Source organism: Lethenteron reissneri, chromosome 15 (assembly GCF_015708825.2).
Source record: "Lethenteron reissneri isolate LAM-NWPU_2019-01 chromosome 15, ASM1570882v1, whole genome shotgun sequence".
NCBI lineage: Eukaryota > Metazoa > Chordata > Hyperoartia > Petromyzontiformes > Petromyzontidae > Lethenteron > Lethenteron reissneri.
The window spans coordinates 9,807,856-9,829,818 of NC_083793.1; the positions used below are offsets into that span (position 1 = coordinate 9,807,856).

General features: G+C 46.9%; 1 protein-coding gene across 1 annotated transcript in view; it reads left to right on the forward strand.

Moving 5' to 3' along the window:
• The window catches only part of APPL1 (adaptor protein, phosphotyrosine interacting with PH domain and leucine zipper 1), a 32,816-nt gene extending 15,929 nt beyond the window's left edge, over nt 1-16,887 (forward strand). Inside the window, exons 12-22 of the mRNA XM_061552003.1 lie at nt 2,148-2,190; nt 2,329-2,385; nt 3,876-3,967; nt 4,512-4,769; nt 8,580-8,632; nt 9,381-9,558; nt 10,851-10,887; nt 11,938-12,087; nt 12,856-12,906; nt 13,495-13,584; nt 14,077-16,887. Of these exons, the coding sequence (XP_061407987.1) occupies nt 2,148-2,190; nt 2,329-2,385; nt 3,876-3,967; nt 4,512-4,769; nt 8,580-8,632; nt 9,381-9,558; nt 10,851-10,887; nt 11,938-12,087; nt 12,856-12,906; nt 13,495-13,584; nt 14,077-14,232 (1,165 nt within the window). The 3' untranslated portion in view covers nt 14,233-16,887. The remainder of the gene's footprint in view (nt 1-2,147; nt 2,191-2,328; nt 2,386-3,875; nt 3,968-4,511; nt 4,770-8,579; nt 8,633-9,380; nt 9,559-10,850; nt 10,888-11,937; nt 12,088-12,855; nt 12,907-13,494; nt 13,585-14,076) is intronic.
• Nucleotides 16,888-21,963: the final 5,076 nt, after the last annotated feature.

Below are 21,963 nucleotides of genomic sequence, written 5' to 3' on the forward strand. Positions count from 1 at the left end.
ATCTTGCAACATATATTACACTATCGTGGGGGGCAGCACTTTCCAATCAACTTTCCTCCAAAATCCCTTCCAGCCACCTCTGTTCAGAAGGGATCTCAGAGGTAGCTCTGTGTTAATCCACTTCTCTGGGCCATTCTCTAACACGAAGGTTTGCATTGCTCTGTGAGCGTTCCTCTCGTCACAGAGGTAGTTCTTTGACCCCTTCCTCGAGGGTCCGTTATCGGACACTTGGTGTTGTCGTACCATTCGCTGTGAGAGTTGTGCATGGAAATTCCTTTGTCTCATTACATGATGCTGATGGCACATGAAGAAAGTGGTTCGTGGAAAAAATGTTTCAAGAATAATTTGAGAGCATACTTTTTTGAAAATGTGTACAGTTCTAGCTCACATTATGGCTGTTGTTGGGCGGTTTGGGAAATTAGGCTCCTAACTCAACTGACCCCTCACTTCTGAATGACCTCTGGGCCATAACTCTAGCCCATGGCTGACCCTTAATGAATGTTTCCCTACCCCTGATTGTAGAGATGTAATGATTCATCATTGAAATTGATTCTCATCGTGTGATAGGTACATCAAACTGTGTGTACGAATCAATTCCTTTCTCATGGATTTATTTTGTCTAAAACATGTTACCCGTGGGACGCCACTGGAAAGGGGAGTTGAGTCAGACAAAGAGATGAGCAGCAGTGATAAAGGAGCAGCACTGGGCAGGAAGGGTAGGAGGGGGGAGAAGGAATGACTGGGCCAAGATATTGAGGCTGAGAGGGTGATGATGATGATGATGAGAGGGGAGGGAAGAGAGGGAGAAGACAAGGAAGGAGCAAGCAGGAGTGAGCTGCATGGAGGAGTAGCATCTGAGTGGGAGTAACCATACAAATCACGTGATTTATGGGAGTCTTTAGCTGAATGATATAGAAGTGATTGGTGCATGGAAACATCATAGCAAATACAATGGCAACAAAATAGTGAAACAATGATTGCTTTTGTGAACAAGCATCATGACATGTGATCGAATCGTGATTAGAGCGAAATGTGCATTGCTACCAAATTGAACCCTCTCTTTGTAAAGGCAGATTACTTGGCACATAGTAAAAACACAACAAAAACACTGATACCACAGTTTCCCCAGTCATCAATGCTGTCGACATCTTGCCCCCATTCAAGTCTAGGCTCAAGACCACCCTGTTTTATCCTGGCTCATGACTGACTGCCTCTATTAAATAAGTAATATGTAAAAAGCCGTTTTTTAAACACGCTTTTATGAAATGTACTAGTAATGGAAGAACTCCAGGAAGTGGCCCCGAAGCTTGCCATAATGTAAGGGACCGTGGGCAATTAAAGCCAACGTCAGTTTACCGTGGATAATTAGACCCAAGCCGAAACATAACATATAAAAAATAATGTTAAAAATATACTTTATTTTTTATGATAGAATATAGTATTGTCATCAGTATGACATAAGTATACCAAGTTTGCAGTCGATACCACATTGGGAATTGGGTTAAAATTGAGTTACAATATTTGAGGATACAACAACAACGACAACAACAACAGACAGAGTGAGTTAAATGAAAGCGTGTAAAAACACACTCGGTCGTCGATATGAAATCCAAATTGCATTATGATTTCTCTTTACTTTTCCAGAATAACAGTACAATCAATTTAGTTTAGATTACATGTCTGTATTAAATTTCGATTTAAAGCTTTCGTGACTGCAGGGATTCATATTCTTGGTTCTTTCGGTAAAGTCACGTAGAAAGGAAATAATAAAATAATACAAATAAAACACAATAAAATAAAATTCTCACGACGTTTCGGCCACAACGCAAGGAGCCGTCCTCAGGTGAAAAAACAGAGCTGTCGGAAAGACAGCGTCCTAATGAACACTGCTAAGCTTGGCAGCGTATTTAAGCTGGGTGGGAGGAGGAGAAGAGTGCCTTGACAAAGGAGTTTACATATCAACAGAGGAATTTAGCATATTGATGACATGCAAAATATGGGTTTAGTCACTCCTTGTGGAATGTGTAGGCGGTGGGAGGTCTCAAAGTCATATTATGCTAGTGTATTATGTAGGATTAGTAGTAATGTCTGTACTCCATGTGTTTTGATCGAAGGGGTCATGCTTTGTGTCAACTTTGCTTTGTCAGGGTGGTGATATTACAGGCCGAGAGCAAAAAGGAATGTGAAGAGGTGAGCTCTCACAGTCACATGGCACAGTTTCGTCATGCCAAATCATTTACATTCATCCATCTAATAACTATTCTTGAGATACAATAACGTGAAATAAGAGCAAGGGTGTGCGTGTGTGTTTTTTTCTTTATTCCCCAGTGGATTGTCACGATCAGCAACATCTCCCGTCAGATCTACCTTACGGACAACCCACAGGTGCGATGCGGGGTTTTGGTGCAGCGGTAGCTAAGACAAAGACACCCCATATAGCCTTAATAGACTGTTGGGACAAGTGCTGTGAGCGAGCATCTGTGAAGGCCGGCACGGTACACGAGAGGGTGGGTGGCCAGCACCATGCCGGGATGCCTTTGTCTCCCTAGTGGTAATGTTTACACATCACACTAGGTACTCGTTTGAGGCGGAGTCCACCTAGGGGACAACCCACAGGTGCGATGCGGGGTTTTCGTGCAGCGGTAGCTAAGACAAAGACACCCCATATAGCCTTAATAGACTGTTGGGACAAGTGCTGTGAGCGAGCACCTGTGAAGGCCGGCACGGTACACGAGAGGGTGGGTGGCCAGCCCCATGCCGGGATGCCTTTGTCTCCCTAGTGGTAATGTTTACACATCACACTAGGTACTCGTTTGAGGCGGAGTCCACCTAGGGGACAACCCACAGGTGCGATGCGGGGTTTTCGTGCAGCGGTAGCTAAGACATAGACACCCCATATAGCCTTAACAGACTGTTGGGACAAGTGCTGTGAGCGAGCACCTGTGAAGGCCAGCACGGTACACGAGAGGGGGGGTGGCCAGCACCACGCCCGATTGCCTTTGTCTCCCTAGTGGTAATGTTTACACATCGCACTAGGTACTCGTTTGAGGCTGAGTCCACCTAGGGGAGGCCCAGAACCGGTTCAGATAATCGTCACCAGTGTTGGCCATGAGCAGGAATTGAACTCGGGTAGCTGGGTTCGTAGCACAGCACGCTAACTGTAATACGTCACATGATATCTTAATATTACAGTGTCACATGTATATATGTCAATGCCGTCTCCATGGCATTGTGACATCCTATCTTCTGTACATGTGACCGCTGTTGTCTCCAGCTCTCGCCACTCTTTGTATCTCTTTCATGGCCTATTCGTGCCATATGCATGTTGGTGTTGTGTTTCCACGTTATGTACATGACTGTGTACATGTTTGTCTCGGAGAGCGGTAGTGTTGTGGATAGCACCCTATGCTACGAACTTGTCAAACCAAGTTCAATTCTCGCTCACAACCAATAAGTGGTGAATAGTTGAGCTGGTTTTGGATCTCCCTTGGATAGACTCGGCACAACCTCCAACCCTCTCGTAGGTTGTGCCACCCTTCATGGGTGCTAGCTAACAGCACTTGCCCCAATAGTCTGTTGAAGGCTATATGGGGGAACTTCGTGTTGCGTGTTGTCATGTTGTGTGCTTGTATGCGTTGAGTATGTTGTACAGGTGAGACAGTTGCTTGCTTTCTGCATGTCATGTGTACGCTGTATGCGGGTGTGTGTGTGTTGTTTGCATGTCACGTGTGTGTCACGCCAGTTGGGTTTCACACACGTGTGTGCATTTCATGTGTGTGTGTGTCATTTGCATGTGGGTGTCAGATGTCTGTGTGTTCGTTTTGCATGCTGGTTGTAATATTTTTGCTTGTGCGTGTGTCTTGTGCGTGTACTAGGAGGTGGCGGCACGCGTGCACCAGTCGGCCATGCAGTCCGTGACGCCCACATCCTCCTTCCAGGAGAGACACCGAAGTCTGCGACCACGCACGTCAGTATAGACGCACAGAGACATGAAGATGAACATCCCCTGTAGAGCCATTCAGACTTTTTGGTCAACTGTTGTGAGTGAGGATCTATGAAGGCCGACAGGGTGCACAAGAGTTATGTACGGTCAGCACCATGTCCAGCCACTTTTCCACTGCTGTGTGTTTACACACCGCACTAGGTACTCATTTCAAACTGAATCCTCAGGAGAGATCAGGACTGGTTCATATATTCTCTACTGATGATAGTCATGGTTTGGAATTGAATTCATAATACGGTACATTAACCACTGGATTAAATACTATGTATGTATGTATGTTGAACTTCTTTAGCACCATACGTAGCCGACACGTGCTAATCGGAGATACTCACAGACACATATCCAGCAGTGGATTGATCAAAAGGCTGTACATGTACACATACATGTACATTGATGCACCATCACATGGCGCCGTGTGACTTTGTTTAACCGGAAAGTCGCCTGTAGTTACATTTAGAGGCTGGCATTGACACCTCACGAGATTCCACTTCTGCCATGGCCCCCACAGCTCCACCTCGAGTCCCCGCTCCTCGGTGAGCGATGACGCAGCACAGGCGGCGACTGGCGGCAGTGGCGGCGGCTCGTCGGCAAACACCCCCGCGTCGACGCCGGCCAAGACCGCCGTGGCGGCCCAGGCCTCCCCCCACCGTGCCACCACCCTGCAGCTCGTGGTGCCGGGCACGCCGATCCAGTTCGACATCATCTCGCCGGCAACGGAGGAGCAGGAGGGACGTGGAGGCACGGGGGCTGGGGGCACCGGAGGAAGGTGAGCAGGCGCGTGTCTGTGTAGTTCGAGAGGTTCGATAAGCCTCCCATTGCTGTACCAGTGGTACAGATACAATGGAAGGCTGATCGATGCCAGGGTGCAGTCAAGGGATGGCTCCCTCCTCATCAACCATGGTATGTATGTTGATGATCTGGTGGTTGCTGCTCACTATTGAGATGGAGTTGGAGGTTCTGCTGCTGAATCTGAAGAGTACCACTACGAGGTGGCGCCTTACCTGATATCAGCCGCACAAACACTAAGCACCTGGCCTGGGTATTTTGTATCATCTAATACACCACCACCTCAATTTCCCATGAGTGTTGGGGCAGTTGTGGAGAGTGGAGAAGCTTCCGTACCTAGATAGTGTGCTTATACTGGTAGGAACGAAGTGGACCAGACCACCAATAGATTAATGTGTCCGTCCGTCCGTCCGTGTATCAACATCGCCCCCTACTGCAAACACTTGGCATGACCCTGTCCGACAAGATGGCCGCCCGCTCCCCCTGCGATGTGAGTTAAACAAGATGGCCGTCGCTTCCGGTGCATCACGGCAAAACTTTAAACTTCGCTTCAAAATTACTTTACTGAAACGCAGCACGTTTTTAAAAAAAATAACTTTACTGAAACGCAGCACGTTTTTTAACACAGAGACAAGAAACATTTATTAACACAGAGACGAGATACATTTAATCGCCTTATTTGTGCACAAAAAGCACGGCGCGAGGCCTAGTGCGGCAGGCTTCGCGAGGCCTAGTGCCGCAGGCTTATTGACACAGAGATTAAACGCAGCACGTTTATTAAAAAAAAATTACTTTACTGAAACGCAGCACGTTTTTTTAACACAGAGACAAGAAACATTTATTAACACAGAGACGAGATACATTTAATCGCCTTATTTGTGCACGAAAAGCACGGCGCGAGGCCTAGTGCGGCAGGCTTCGCGAGGCCTAGTGCCGCAGGCTTATTGACACAGAGATGAAACGCAGCACGTTTATTAAAAAAAAATTACTTTACTGAAACGCAGCACGTTTTTTTAACACAGAGACAAGAAACATTTATTAACACAGAGACGAGATACATTTAATCGCCTTATTTGTGCACGAAAAGCATGGCGCGAGGCCTAGTGCGGCAGGCTTCGCAAGGCCTAGTGCGGCAGGCTTCGCGAGGCCTAGTGCAGAAGGTGGTGGTGGGGGGTGGTGGTGGGGGGTGGTGGTGGGGGCTGGTGGTGGGGGGTGGTGGTGAGGGCTGGTGGTGGGGGCTGGTGGTGAGGGCTGGTGGTGGGGGGTGGTGGTGAGGGCTGGTGGTGAGGGCTGGTGGTGGGGGGGTGGTGGTGGGGGCTGGTGGTGAGGGCTGGTGGTGGGGGGTGGTGAGGGCTGGTGGTGAGGGCTGGTGGTGGGGGCTGGTGGTGGGGGGTGGTGGTGGGGGCTGGTGGTGGGGGGTGGTGGTGAGGGCTGGTGGTGGGGGGTGGTGGTGGGGGCTGGTGGTGGGGGCTGGTGGTTGGGGGTGGTGGTGAGGGCTGGTGGTGGGGGGTGGTGGTGGGGGGTTGTGGTGAGGGCTGGTGGTGGGGGCTGGTGGTGGGGGCTGGTGGTGGGGGGTGGTGGTGGGGGCTGGTGGTGAGGGCTGGTGGTGAGGGGTCTTTAAATCTCACAGCGTTTCTTGTCAAAACAAACACTTTTAATTAACGTTACACTAGAATACATTAATTTTGTCTTTAACTCCTCTATACCCGGTCGATATCCCTGTACCGGTACTAAGTATTATTCCTACCAGCCCACCCCGCAGGGTCCTGTTAACCAACTACGGTTTGGCAGCAGAGGTATCTGAATCAGCAGAGGCATTATCTTTTCGTCAGCTGCGTAACACGGGAAACTCTCTGATCTGTTGCTCCACATGAAGCTCCGGGTCTTCTCAGCCACAGTCATGCTCTTCCTTCTCTTTGCTTGTGAAACGTGGACCCCTCAAATAGACCATCTGCACAGGTTTGAAACTTTCAGGCTGGTCTCCCTATGTTCCATCCTAGGTTTAACCAGGCTGGATTGTGTAAAGAACTGACAAATCCTTGAAAGATCTGGAAACATTCTCATCATTGAACTCCTCCGGTACACTAGACGGGATTGGCTGGGTAATGTATCCCGCATGCCCAGCCACCACATGCCCAATTAGCTTCTGTTTGGCCGGATAGAGGGGACTAATTGGGCACAGCACAGGCTGGAGAAGAAATGGACTGATGCGGTACAGGAGGATGTGGAGCTGAGTGGACTAGCCGAAGACTGATACTAGAAGTGTCAATATCGGCCTCTATGGAGGAGGCTCGTGAAGGATGCTACTGGGCAGTTGGAGGCAGTTGCCCTCCAACATCAATGGAGGGCAGAGGAGCGACGCTCACAACAATGAGTGGCGTGCCGGGCGGCTGAAATGCAGCAAGTTGGCACAGGAGAGGGCATCGGTGGTACATCTGCCAGTCATCTCAGTCAGTCAACCCATGGCACCTGGGTCTGTCCTGTGACCTTCCTATCAGTGAGCCTTCGAAAATTCACGTTGCCTTGGAGTGCACCTTGCCTGGCACAACCGCCTTGGTGACGTCACCGCCACTTAGTGGATAATGTGTGTTGTTGTTTGAGCGCTAACACATGCAGCTGGGCGGGTGATGGCCACCCACCCCCTCGTCTGCCATTCGGACCTTCATTGGTGCTCGCTAGCAGAATTTACCCCAACATTCTGTTCAGGCTATACCAGGGGTCGGCAACCAAAATAACAAGAAGAGCCATTTCTTTCCAATTCGGTACAAAATTCAGTATTTCAAGAGCCGCAATGCATCTGAGTACATACGTACTCATCGTCAAGAAGTAGCCCGTAAAGAGCCGCATGCGGCTCCGGAGCCGTAGGTTGCCGACCCCTGGGCTATACAGAGGATCTTTGTTTGGACTGGGAAACGAAGGCAGCCATGAATGGTGCTGACCACGCCCATCCCCGCATGTCCCATGCCAGCGTTCATAGTTTCTGACTAACAGCACATTCCCCAACAGTCTGTATGCCTGTAGGGGGATCCTTGACATTGTAAAATACCTCACTCTGTCACGTGACCTACCAACTAGCCTCCGACACTTAATGTCGCCTCAAAGTGCACCTCGCATGGAACGAAAGCTACGGTGACATAACCATCACTTCCTTGCAAATGGTGGTTGTTGCTGTTTTATGTGGGTGGGAGTGGTGATTAGCGCACTGTGCTACAACCCCAGGAACCTGGGCTCGATTCTCCGTCACGGCTAACATCAGTGACAAGTGTTATCTGAGCCCTTCCTGGGCCTCAAGTTAATTCGGCATTAAATGAGTACGTGGCACAGCAAGAGGGAAAAAGATGTCAGCTGGCGGTTGTGATGTGGTCACACCACCCCTCTCATGTGCTGTGCTAGCCTTCATAGGTACTCACAGCACTTACCCCAGGCGCTATGGGGAAGGATGTTTGTCTTTCCGTATGGGCGTGTGTGGGCGTGTATGTGTGCATGCATGTGAGTGTATATGCACCACTTTATCATTCGTTGTGTTAGCTTTAATGGGCTCCCTAACAACAATTGGTCGGTCAGCCTGCAAGAGATTTCATCTCAAGTTTTTACATGCGCCTGGGTGGAGTGTTTGCAAGCACGGACAACATCCCACGTTGACCTCTGCAATTACAAACATGACTCGTAAGGATCATGCTGCCTTCAGATCAACATTGAGTGGAATGCTTTACATCTTACATTGCTTGGCCATGATTGACGTTGAATGCGAGTGCAAGCACTGATATTGACCTTGTCGTTAATTTTCCAGGCGGCAGAATCCGTTCGGGGAGGAGGGAGAGGAGGATCAACCAGGCTCTGAAGGTTTGTTTGCTCCAAACACACAAGTCATTTCGATAAATAAGCCACGCCAGGTCTCAACCACATCCTTAATTACATCGGTGGGTATTGCCGATAGTGCCGAGAATGTATTATCGGGGCAAATAACACTGGTGTGTGCATAATACAAGCATACATAGCCATTAAGTCTGTATGCCCATGTGTTAGGTTCATTATCAGTTGCAATTGTTTCCTCTGTAGCACCTCGAAGTCAGGTTTAAGGTATCAGTACCACGAAATAGTTTTGTGTACATATGAGGCACATTGATGATTGGACCCCCCGTGCGAATTGTCACGATGTAATGTGTATCTGTTTCTTAAGTCTCGTTAATGTAACTAACTGCAAGATAACAGCATAACAGCAGCATTTAATTTGCATATTTTCAGTCAGTTCTTACACGCACGTATTCATACCTGAATTGTATTTTAATCGTTAAATCAATTCATTGTGAAATTCTTAGTGAACATAGGCGAAAAAAACCCACTCTTCAAATATTTGAGTGGGCATTAAGTATTTATTTACTGTGCTTTCCTTTGTGCCCACTACAATGTGGGCATCTGCAAGAATTTAAGGAAAGATGCCCTCGGTAGTGTGTGGAAGACCACACTTGTGCCCCAACTCATCGCCACGAATGTATGATAACCACCTGGCGACCCCACGTCCTGTTGTATTGTAACACGCCGCGTCCCCTCCGTCCACTTTCACCCGCTCGCCCATCCTCCCGACACCCAGAGTCTCAGCTGCTGCAGCAGCTTTACGTGGTTCGCTTCCTGGGCTGCATGGAGGTGGGCGCCGACCCAGGGCCCGACGTGATCTACGAGACCATGCGGCACGTGCTGGCCTCACGTGCCATCCACAGCATCTTCCGCATGACCGAGTCGCATCTGCTCGTCACCTGCTCGCAGCTCAGGTAGCAACACGGCGCCAGGGCCTCTCACTTTCGTATGGATACGGGTTGAGTAGCAACCATAATCCTTAATGGGTTAGATCGCGTAAATGTAAATTTGTCGTTAAACCCGCCACCACCCGACACAGACAATTTAGTAAGGTTAATTAGTTACTACTTCAGCACAACCGTGTGTTGTATCGTAAACCGACAACATTTACAATTCCAGCACCACACAGCTATCGCTCGTGTTGGTTTTGATATTTTCACACGTTTGATTCACACCGTGGTTTCGCACGGTCCCCCGAAATTCTTATCCTCTTCGGTCAGGGGTTTTATTTAATTTTGCTTTTGTCGTTTTGGTGACCCAGGTCACTTGCAAATGATTTTATATCCCTGTTGTCTTGAGGTGTCACCTGGCTAAACTAATGGAGAGCCTTATCCTTCTTGAGTACCGAATTTTACTTGAAAATTCCTCTGATGGGGGGGTGGGGGGCTCATGTAAACGTATCTCAATAACGTCTGCAAGAGGCTATTGTATGTATGTTTAACTTCTTTCACACCGTACGTAGCCAACCGTGCAGTGACATAAGTGGCTGAACGTGCCAGATTTTTAAAAAATTGTTGCTCAAAAATATTATAATCTGATACCCGGTTCAGGGCACCTAACATACTCACAATGATTCGGCCAGTAATGCCATTTGTGGGCCGTTTCAAGGTAGTAGGCCTCATGCTGAAATAAAGTTGTGGACTTCGTTTGACCCACTGGCCGTGGGATGCCCATGCCAGCTATACATCCTCTTTCCTGTTACATCACGACTAAGAGGCAACAGACACTCGTGCTTGGATTTTCATTTGCTGTCTGTAGCTGAGAGATATGGAACATAGTGGTCATCAATATTTTGGAATATGTTAATATACAGCCCTTTTGCCAATACACTGATGGATCAAGGCCTTTCCACGCCATAGTGGGTTGTGGGGGTTATTTGGCCATACTTCACTCTGGTCAGCGCGCAGGAGCGAGATGGACTGTCGTATCCTGGGATCATGAGCAATGGTGCTGACATGTCGAGTTCTTCATCCGGGAATGGATAAATCATGGTTCATACTGAATATAATGTTTCCCTTTATACCTTATTCTGCTGTTTTAATAAATACGTTCATATACATTTAACATAACTATCAAATGGTGTCATTGCTATTGCCTGCAAAAAACATCAGTCGGTTGAATTGCTAACAAGAGTTAAAATTGTTTACATGCATGTGTACAGCTATGGGCTTTCTAAAAAAAAAAAATCTCGCTCTCTCTTTTCCAGGCTGATAGATCCTCAGTCGCAAGTCACTAGGATTGGTGTAAGTAAACTATTGCTCTGACCTCCTACACCCACCCATGTTGTCCACAGGCATACATACGTACATACGTACATGCGTGGAAACGTACACGATTGGCCCCACTTCAATAGTCACGAAAAAATACATCTCGTGTGGCATTACCAGTGTCTTGATATCTTGTTACATTTAAACTTCGTTGGAGACTTTATTGAGACAGGTAAGGCCCAATGAGCTTAAGCAGCTGCAGTTCAAGGGTTACCTGTAATACACTCTAAATTAAAATAGTTCTGTGCCGCGCAGACTCGATGGGGGGGTGATGTTAGAGTTGCGAGTAGATGTGTAAATGCGTATTGTGATTATATAAACTGCCACAATTTGGGGTTGTGATTTTAGATTAGTTATTTTTTTTATATTTTGGTAAATTTATTACCTCAAGTGCCTTGAGTTTTTGTGAACCATTTACATAAAACATACATAAATAATAATCAATTCTCACACGCACAAATTTCATCCATGTTTAAGGGATCTGCGAGCCACCCACACGCACCATGCAAACACGACATCTCCGCTCTCACGACAACACGTACCAATCACACGTGCGGGAATGCGCGGGACGGGGGTCAGGGGTCAAAGGGCAGTGACGTCACTAGACGCGGATGTGTATTGGGAGCGAAGATTGAAGGATTGAAAGGGGCTGTGGGACGTGTGTTCAGGGATTGGTCTTGGAACGAGTATTGCTGTGCATTGGTAAAATAAAGAAGTGCTTTAACCATTCTACGACTCCTCTTCACATATATCTCAAGCAAAACAATACAATGTAAAAGAGAATCTATGCATCGTTATATCCCGAGTAGTTCTTGCACCACTCTGCCACTTTGCTCACCAGGGTTTGAGTCCAGGTTGTTCGCAAAACAACAACTTTGGGGAAGCCAAATCATCCAGACATTTCGCTGGCCTCGACTCCACCCTCGTGTTTCGCGTCAGCCTTAATAGGCGCTTCGCGAACATCTCTTGAGCCCAGCATGTCGAGCTAACCGGGAGCGATCTTCGCCGCTGTGCGCATGTTCGCAGTTCCCGCTGCGCCAGGTGGGAAGCTGCGCACCGCACTCGGAGAACCCGCGTCTCTTCGGCTTTGTGCTGCACACACCCACGGCTGTGGGGCCCGAGGGGAGGACTTCGCTGTCCTGCTACGTCTTCGAGTCCAACAACGAGGGCGAGAAGGTAAGGGCACAGGAGGTTCGCGTCGCGTGCATGTGATCTAGCCACCCAGGGCTTTTTTTCCTGTTATTTATGAGGATAATATGGGCGTGTGTATGTTTTAGGTATGTGTGTATGTACGTCTGTGGGGAGCGGTAGTGCAGTGGTTAACGCGCTGCGCTATTAATTCGGCGACCCGGGTTCGATTCCCGCTCAGTCAACACCAGCGACGATTATCTGAACTGGTCCTGGGCCTCCCCTAGGTCCACTCAGCCTCATATAAGTCCCTAATGCGGTGTGTAAACATCGCCACTTGGGAAACAAAGGCGGCAGGGTGTGGTGTTGGCCACCCACCCCCTTCATGTGCCGTGCCGGCCTTCATAGGTGCTTGCTAACAGCACTTGCTCTTACAGTCTGTTAAGGCTACACGGGGGACCCTTGTATGGGGAAAAGCTAGATTGCTCCACAATTTTAAATCAATGAGGTGTGATTTTAAATCTTATGATATGTGGTCATGTGAACGAGGTTAAAATTACCAAGAAATCACATTTGACCTGATAAGTTGTTTTATGGCCCCTGGCTCTGCTTATCTACGACAGCCCCTGTGTGTGGCACAAACCCAGTTTACAAAATTGTTCAGTCTGTTGAAGGATCTAAGAGTCCGTTGGAAAGACACGAGAGGGAAAGTGCTGTGGATGGACTCCAGTGGACACCAAGGAGACGGCGAGTGAGTGACAAAGATAATTTTCCGAAACGAGGCCGTCATGTTAGAACTCACCGTTTGCTTTGCAGATCTGCGACTCGATCGGACTGGGAAAGCAAATCTCGCTTCACAACACGCTGGTGAGTAGAAGCACAGCCCGGCCAAAGCAATATCACGTGCACAACAAACATTCTGGGTCTCCGTCTAGCACTGCTCAGGCGATTCATTTGGCCGCTCAAACCTTTGCACTCTGTGTTTTTACTGCCTTGTTATTTCAAGGCCCTGTGGTTGTGAAGTGTGATGTGCCGCCTACGTTATTATGCATGTGCTCCTGTGCACGAGTGTGTGTATATATGTATCGGTGACAAATATCTGAACCGCTCCTGGGCCTTCTCTAGGTTGACTCAGCTTTAAATGAGTTTCTGTTGCGGTGTGTAAACATTAGCACTGGGGAGACAAAGGCGGTTGGGCATGTATGGCTATACGGTGGATCTTCGTGTTTGTATGCATTTATCAATGACGAATATCTAAAATCGCCCTGGGCCTTAGCTGGGTCAACTCAGCCTTAAATGAGTAAACTGTTGCAGTGTGTAAACATCAGCACTGGGGAGACAAAGGGGGCCGGGCGTGACAGGCAAACCCCACCCTCTTGTCTGTCGTGCTGATATTAACACTTACTGTGTTAAATATGGGATTGTGGTCTCATTTGTGTGTGTGTGTGTGTATAGGAGCGCCGTGCGGCAGAGTGCGAGCAGGAGTTACAGGCTCAGCGTGAGCGACAGGAGCTGGAACTGAACAAGCAGAAGGCCATTGAACAGGTACGTGTCAGGAGGCTTTCCTGGGAGGGCAGGCAAGAAATGCATCGTGTTGTGATTGCGGTTGATTAGTTGTGCGTGATGGCTCTCTACAGACACCTGACGACAGATAGCTGAATTTTTTTAAAATAATCCTATTGCCATTTAAAGATGCTTGTTATCGTCATCAACATACTACTGTTGATGTATTGAAAGATGTTTGGTTTTCTGCTTGTAACACCAGAACCAAAAGTAGTACAAGGATGAGACCCTGATTACACAGTAATCTTTCTGTGTACATTTCCACAGTGGTGTTACCAAAAGCTAGTCGTAATAATAATAAAGTTAATTACTTTAAGATAAGACTCGAGAATGGGGAAGGTATTGTAACGAATTAGGAGAGAGCTTATGTGAAAATGTCACTTCATACCAAATAGCTATATTACGGATTACGAGTGTGTCATCAAATGTCATTCTTCCTGACCGCCTGCTGTGGACCTTCTACCCCGACCACAGGACTTGGAAGAGCAAAGCCGCCTTATTGCCGCATCGGCCAAACCGTCCAATGAGCATGCATCTTCGGGTGATGGACAGACGCTGCGGCTGAGTGATAACCAATCAGCGATGGACAAGGGGGTGGAGCCTGGAAAGGGGACAGAGTCGGAGGCTTGAGCTGATCAGTGAAGGGCCTCTTGTGTTTTTTCACGTACTCAACGGGCGGAATATCTTTGCGCACTTTCTTGTCTTTCTATGGAGATGTTATGCATCACTGCAGTTTCTAGGGCTGAGACCGACCAACTGAACAAAATCATCCTTATGGCGATACCCCGGGGTACCAAATAATACTAAATGGCTGAGGCAATTAAATATTGTATTTCTGGGACACTTTTTTCCAGGGGTGTACTTAACTCCGCGACTAGGGTCCCAATCAATCTGAAATCAGTGCTAGTCCGTGATGTCGAAACGCAGCGAGGACGATTGCGCTGAAACCCTGAACGCTCGTACGCACCATAGTGGTGCATCGTGTACAGCTCGTCGAGATGAGTCTATCGCCGCATCACCGACCATCAACCGACTCAAAATGACATTATGCGAGAGCCGGGGTACTATGGCACCCCGGTGTACCGCCATAAGGTTCAAATGTCATTTGTAAATACAACGGCGTCATTCTTAAATAATAAGCTAGAACAAAACACAATGTAACTGAAACACATTATACAAAAACTTACTATTGGGGAAGTGGTAATAAAATATATTAATATGGGTGGAATGAGTATGACCTTACTTGCATCACGTTTATTGGTGGCACTGGTGAAGGCAGGTGTTAAGATATTTTAATGCGTGGAGTATAATCATGTGTTGGCAAGTAACGGGTAAAGATAGCTGTGATTTGACAGCTAAATATTTCCACAAGCAGTCTTTTCACGAACACATAATTTTGACCCTTTGGCTGTAAGTCTGCCTGTAGTGACTACTAATTAATTGAGAAAATTTGATAGTTTGTACTTGCACTTTGCGTACAAAATATAAAAAGGGCAGAAGGGTCAATAAAAAATAATAAATTGAGTTGCATCACTTTCAACTCCATATGAGATCTTTTTTTTACGATTTTTATGTAAAAACAATAGTGGTTACAATTGCTGTGGTTTGCATTTTAAGTTTAATCAAACTGTTTTTCCCTAAGATGACGGCAACTGCTCTTAGCGGGATTTTGGCGATGCCGCGTGGGTGACTTGGGAAGCGGATTTCCTTGACCGACTGAGGCTCTTGTTCCCCCGTGTCCTACACCCAGGGGTGAACTTTTGAGTTAGCCCGTCGTAAATTGCAGCAGAGGTTGAGATCGCTGAAGAGCTTCAGTAAGGTGCAACTCCCTATGTCTCAATAATTACACTTTGGAGTAACAAGGGCAGTGTCGCCGTTACATTGATCGATAAAAAAGTTTAGTTTTGATAAAATGTTGCTTTCGCAAAGGTGCAGTGATGACGACGACGAACGTTAACTGTAAATATGTACTTGATCTTAAGGGAAGTTTGAGGATGCAATTAGCACGGTGCGTGAGGCTTTTGTTTATTTGGTGTGCACTTGCATGGGTTTATAAAGTCTTTTATGCCACAACGGCCGTAACTTTGTGCGGCGAGACATTTTTACATCTTAATTGATTCCGAGTGAGAGTTAGAGCTGTGTGGCTGACGTTTCCAAAGTTTATCTCCGCGTTAACCTTGCTGAAACAAAATTTAAAAACGTCACTACTGCTGTCATTGTTTAACCATATGTCCAGGAAAGCCTCGCCAAGTCTCAGAACTTTCAAGAGGAGCCTGCTACATTGGCATTTGCCAATTTAATTAATGAGCACTACTGTCCAGGTTTTCGTGATTAAGCTGTGCATAGCTCTCCAAAGTAATTACCACCAGGGATATATTGACCTATACTTGCCTGGATGTGTTCCCGGTTGCACCCACGTGTTGTTCTGCACGATGTCCGATATTTCGCTCCACGTGCCAGAAGCTGCTGCAGCAACCGAATTTAAACATAGTGTTGTGCGTGTGCTTAACAGCACACGGAACATAAAGTCTGGATGTTCATGCAAAACAAACAACGTGCAGTACATTCCAGAAACACCATCGGAGAGCTATCAGATGCGTGCCAGGCATTTGGGAAGCTGAAAAGCCAAACTAATTAACTTCACCCCTTTCCCCTGCCTTGCAAATCATGGAGTGTACCAGTGTAATAACCAACTTTTGTATATGACCTATATTTGGTTGTAAAACTTTTTCACAAGCACCATGAAAACATTACGGTATTTTACGTGTACTGTATAATTGAAGTGTCTTGAATGCACTTTCGTTGGCCCTTTTCTGTAACGTCATATGCATCTTCGTCCAAAACGTTTACGGTCTTTTTCAACGGTTTTACTTAACTTGACTCGTCGTGGTCAAATCTTGTAGTCAAAATTTTGTCTACTTCCTGTTGTCCAATCAATTCCAAATTTTGCACACTTACTCAGATCCGGTGACAATGCCTGCCTGTATCAAAATCGGCATAAGTTAATCAATTCGCTACTTTAAAGCAATTTACATTGTGTATGGACGCCTTATTATTTATATATATTTGTGTAGGCGAAAAACACCGCGGTCCCTAAACTCTGGAATCGCCTCGCCCAAGAAGCAGCCGCCACGTGTCTCAGGCGCGCCTGCTCCGTGTCGTCTACGAGTTAAGAAAGTAATTAATTCAAGTCAGCGTTGATGTGGGAGCAGGCGCTGCATCATTGACGTACTTCTCGACCGTGAGTTAAACGAAGTTCATAAAACCCTTGGTTTTTTAAACTTTTTTTAAAGAGTTTATTAAATTCCTTCCTCTCCCCCCCAATGCAATTTAAATTGTCTTCATATACTGTATTTTTTGCGTTTGGTATAGTTCCATTTTGTTACCGCCAGATGGCAACACTAGTATATCAACGGACGCATGATTATAATGCCGAACATACACTTCCGAAGTATAGGGGATAATTGAGATCAACGCACGCAACGAATACAAAGAATTGAAATCGATATATTTATATTCGAATGTTGACGGCAGATCCCATTTGTCGATCCACTGCTGGATGAGGGCCTTCCCCCGCCGTGTGTGGGTCATAGAGGATGTTTGACCAAACGGGACTTCAATACGCTGGTCAGTGTAGGTTGGCGAAGGTGGGCAGAATATTTAGTGCAGTACAGCAAGAGACGTGTCTGTACTCGAGTATTATCAAGGCTTCTGAGTTCGGGCGCATTCCGGTGTGATGTCATATAGACTCCTCTATATACAAATTGCATGCGATGTAGTGAGGTGGGCCACGTTACAATAAATAAATATATCGATTTTTGAATCGATCGTGGAGGAAGTGGGTAGTGTGAATCGTGACATCCCTATTTGGTGTGGCAAGTATGGATGTTAAGCTGAAATGGAATTTCGCGTATGGGTTTAAATAAATAGTTGTTTCTGGAACTGTTTCGTGGTGGTCCCTGCTGTTTGATATCGTAAGCCCAACCACAGAAGTGTGATATTCCTTGGGTCTTTCGGTAAAGTCACGTAGATAATAGGTTCAAAGAAAAGAACAAAAAACTACGACGTTTCGAGGTGAATTTAATCAACTAATTGCATTATGTCAGCAAGGTTCTCAACATCAACGGGTATGAAGGGGTGAGCGATGTTGCGTGGTGTGTGTGTGTATTAAACAAGTGGTGTGAAGAATGAGTGATGTCAATATTTTGTTTGAGACAGATGAGAGGTGTGTGGGAGTGGTGAACAATCGTGGTGTTAGTGGTATGTGTGGTGACAGTGGTGTTTGTGAGAGAGGTGATGAGGAACCTCATGTGAATGCTACAATGACTCCGGCAACATCGTTGCTCTAACCAGCCTCGACATATCTACCCCCTTCGGCACTCTAAACCATGAGATTTTAATTGAGCGTTTAGAATTCGATTTCTCCACGAGAGGCATAGCTTTAGAGAGTTGCTGACATCTCCAATGAAAGGTCCTAACGTCATACGTGGCAAGTCTTAAACCCACGTCCACCCACGACATCAACTGCTGGCATCCTTCAGGGGATCCGTCCTGGGTCATTTGTTCGGTTTACATTTTTCCCAATTGGTCACCTCATCAAACAGTCACGGCATAAACATTCATGTGGCTAGATTTGAAGCTTTCGTGACTGCAAGGATTCATACTCTTAGGTTTTTTTCCGGTAAAGTCACGTAGGTAAAAAAATAATAACGACATCAAAAAACCTAAGAGTATTCATGTGGCTCCAGCTTCATTGTCAGATGAAGAGGCAGTTGATCCTACCCCATCGTCTGCATAACTCCACCACTGCTCACCCAAGAGGTATCGATCAGCATGCTCTTAATCGTATGCAGTGCGTATGTATTTTCTACACTTCATGATATTTAGTCATATTTTTTTTTCTTCCATAAATGTCAGCTCGGAACGCAACCACTGATTTTAACATTGTCTGCGGGAAATTAGAGTTTTCTTTAAGTAATTTCGAGTTAAGTAGTATTTCCCAGGAACGCAACCCTTATGCATAATGGGGGATTCATGCACCCATCGCCGGCTCCACCATCGGTCTCAAATCACTTGGAAATCCTCGGTAATGCCTCTGGACTCTGCGTTTTTACTCAACAACCGCCGTCTAAGGCAATGGTCAACATTTACTGCAGCCTTGCACAAGTGCCGGATTAAGCTAGTGCGGAGCCCGTAGCATATACTACTTTTGATACGAAGATAATCCGGCACTGCCTTGCAACCCCTTTGGTTCTCAGTCGTTAAAAAATGTCTAATGTTAATAGACACATAGGTTTGATGAAACAAAGTAGTTGCACTTACGTGCCGTGCTTAATTTGTGTTTTCGATTATTTACCTTTTAAAAAGAATCTGGCCATGTCTCGCACCCCCAGAAAGAGCATCTCGCACCCTCAGGTTAAGAACCAATGTTCTACAACTTGGATTGGTGCAGAGGCTCCAGTTAGTGCCAAATGCAGCTGCCCGGATGATCAAGGTGGGTAAGCCGTTTTGAACACATCACAACCTACCCTCCTTAGCTTGCAATGGCTTACCAGTCCACGTCTGCATCCAATTCAAGGTTGCTCTTCTAACCTATAAAAAGTCCCTATGTACCTGAAAAACTGCTTCTCCCTCCAATCCTCAGGCACATACAACACACTCCGTTCCCCGAGACCAACAAGACTTTCCCAGCCCAGGATAGTTCACCAGACGCTGGGGTGGGGGGGGGGGAGGAGCCTTCTCGAACACAGCCCCAAGTATCTGAAACACCACACCTACCTGCAACCGGACATCCGAAACAAGCCAAGTCTTTCTCAATTACGTGATTTTGTGCAAGACACATCTCTATACTTTGGCTAGCCATGGTCTGTGCAAGACAACATCTCTATACTTTGGCTAGCCATGGTCTGTGCAAGACAGCTCTATACTTTGGCTAGCCATGGTCTGTGCAAGACAACATCTCTATACTTTGGCTAGCCATTGAACGAAGACGGTCACCGCATCACACGCTTTCAGATACGCTTTTGTGGCTGTCCGGAACGCTCTTCCTTCCAATATTAGGAAGCTTCTGCGAAATATGCACTTTTAATCATCTAGAATGCAAACTCATTTCTTTAGAACAGTTTTTTGTGTTTAGTTTGTAGTCCTTCCTCCGATTAGCACGGTTGGCTACGTATGGTGCGAAATAATGTTATGCCTTCCCATAACATCTAAAAAGACCAGCTTCTTTACTTACTTAATTTATTTATTTGTATTTACTACGTACATTTCTTATGCTATTCGTTGTTGCACGACGATTGCACTTTATATTGCGTGCGGTTGCAATTTACTTTGCTCAGCCGGCGTTAGCCGCTGAAATCTACACGGAATTATTTTCTCATTCTTGTTGCTCCTTAACCTCCCCTCTCCCCATACCTTTCCCGTTCCGTTGTAATGTGCACCAATTGCCTCCTTTATTGAGGGCGATTATTGGCACACAAAATACAGATTGACTGATTATGGCACATCCATCCGCCCAATGTTACCCGCAGCCGCAGCAAACACTCTGGATTGTATGTGCGCATTATCGGCACTCGTCTCGATCGCTGCAACGGCATCCTTATTCAGACCTCAATAAACTACAGCGTCTCCAAAAACAACTTGTCAAGCCGCCCAAGGCATCAGCCGCGGCCACTTGACTTCCATGGTTTCGTTAAAAGCCCTGCAATGGTGGCCCCCATCAAATCAAGGCAAAAGTACACAATCGCAATCATATGTCACATGAGATCTCTAAAGGTCCACCCCTTCTCCATCATACTCTCTCCATCCTCACTCAACTGACCACAGCAAATAACCGCATCCGAAAGAGCACGTCTAAATCATCACGTCCAACGATCTGCCTCTTCGTACCCAGAACCAGGACCTAACTGGATGAATGACGTTTCTCCATCATTGCACCAGCAGCTATTGGGAACTCTCTCCCCAGCATCTAAGCAATATCCACCTTCGAGCAACAGCTCAAGGCCCGCTTGTTTTATGCGCACCTGTTCAGGCTTATTTGTTCGCCTTTCTGGCAGTAGCGTAACTCGCGTGGGGACATGGTGCCTTGGCACTCCCTGGTGGCCAAAGCTACGAGTTGGGGCCCCCTTGATCAACAACCATGAGATGTGTTTTCAAACGTAATTCGGCCCCAATTGACAGATTGCCGCACCCCTTGAGCTGATAATGTCATTACTACGGACACTGGGTTCAGCTCTTCACGGTAAGCTGTTCTGGCTCCCCTGTTCAGGTTCAAGTGTTTAGGTTCACTTGTTCAGGCTCATGCTGTTTTGGGGTTCAACTTATCAGACAACGGATCAGGCTTACATTTTCAGGTTCAATGTTCCAGGCTCACCTGTGAGCTGGATCCCGCGCAGATGCACGGGAGGAAGGAGATGGAGGTTTGAGGAAGAGACGTAGAGGCGTGGGCAGAGAGTGCAAGGGCGTGAAACGGAGAGAGCAAAGAGGAGAGTGAGGGAAAGCTACAAGCAATGGAAGGGAGGATTGGGGAGAGGCAAGAGAGATTGACGCAGGAAAGGGATAGGTGGGAATAAGGAGAGTGAGGGTGAGAGAAACAGAGAGGTGAGGTGGAGAGAGATAACAGTGGAGGGAGGAGAGGAATATAGAGGCAGAGTTAGAAGAGGGGACAGGGCTAGAGAAACAGAAACAAAGAAATAAATTGAGATTAATTGTGATATACATCGTACAGAAGAGAGTAAGCAAGATATATGCGGGGAGAGGCAGGATTAAAGATTGAAAGTTTGGCTGGCTGGGAGGGAGGGTCACGTCCAAAGGCCGTGGGGGTTGCTCGTGGGTTAAAAAAAGGCCATGACACCAAAGTGCCCATATTAAAATAAACTATAGGTATCGTCAATTGGCATATGGGGCCTTCTGGGCCCAGGTTTAATGGTAAGCAGATTGTTCATGCAGGCAAGCTCTGGACCAGTCGAATCCGGGGTTGCAATAAAGCACACTCCGTGACTGATTGTGGCGCGCGTATTGCACGCAGCAAATGTGCCAACGTTAATTCACGTGGCATCTGGTTTGGTTTGGAGGCGTGGCAGGCCACTGTACAATCTCGTTCCAAAAAACTGGCCACTCTGGTCATCAACCAGATGGCGGAAACCCCCAGCTACGCCTCAAACATTCCTCCCTCTCGATAGGCAGCCGTATAGTACAGCCCACTCGCTAAAAATAGCCTCTTCAGGCAGTTGGGGCTCGTGTGATTGTGTGTTGGACTGTGATTCAGCTGTCAGCAGTGGCCACGCTTTGGCTTTCCCAGCTTCCTGTTGCGCTCCTTCGTCGAGACTTTGGCTTATTACTACCCAGCGAACTTGAGTGTCG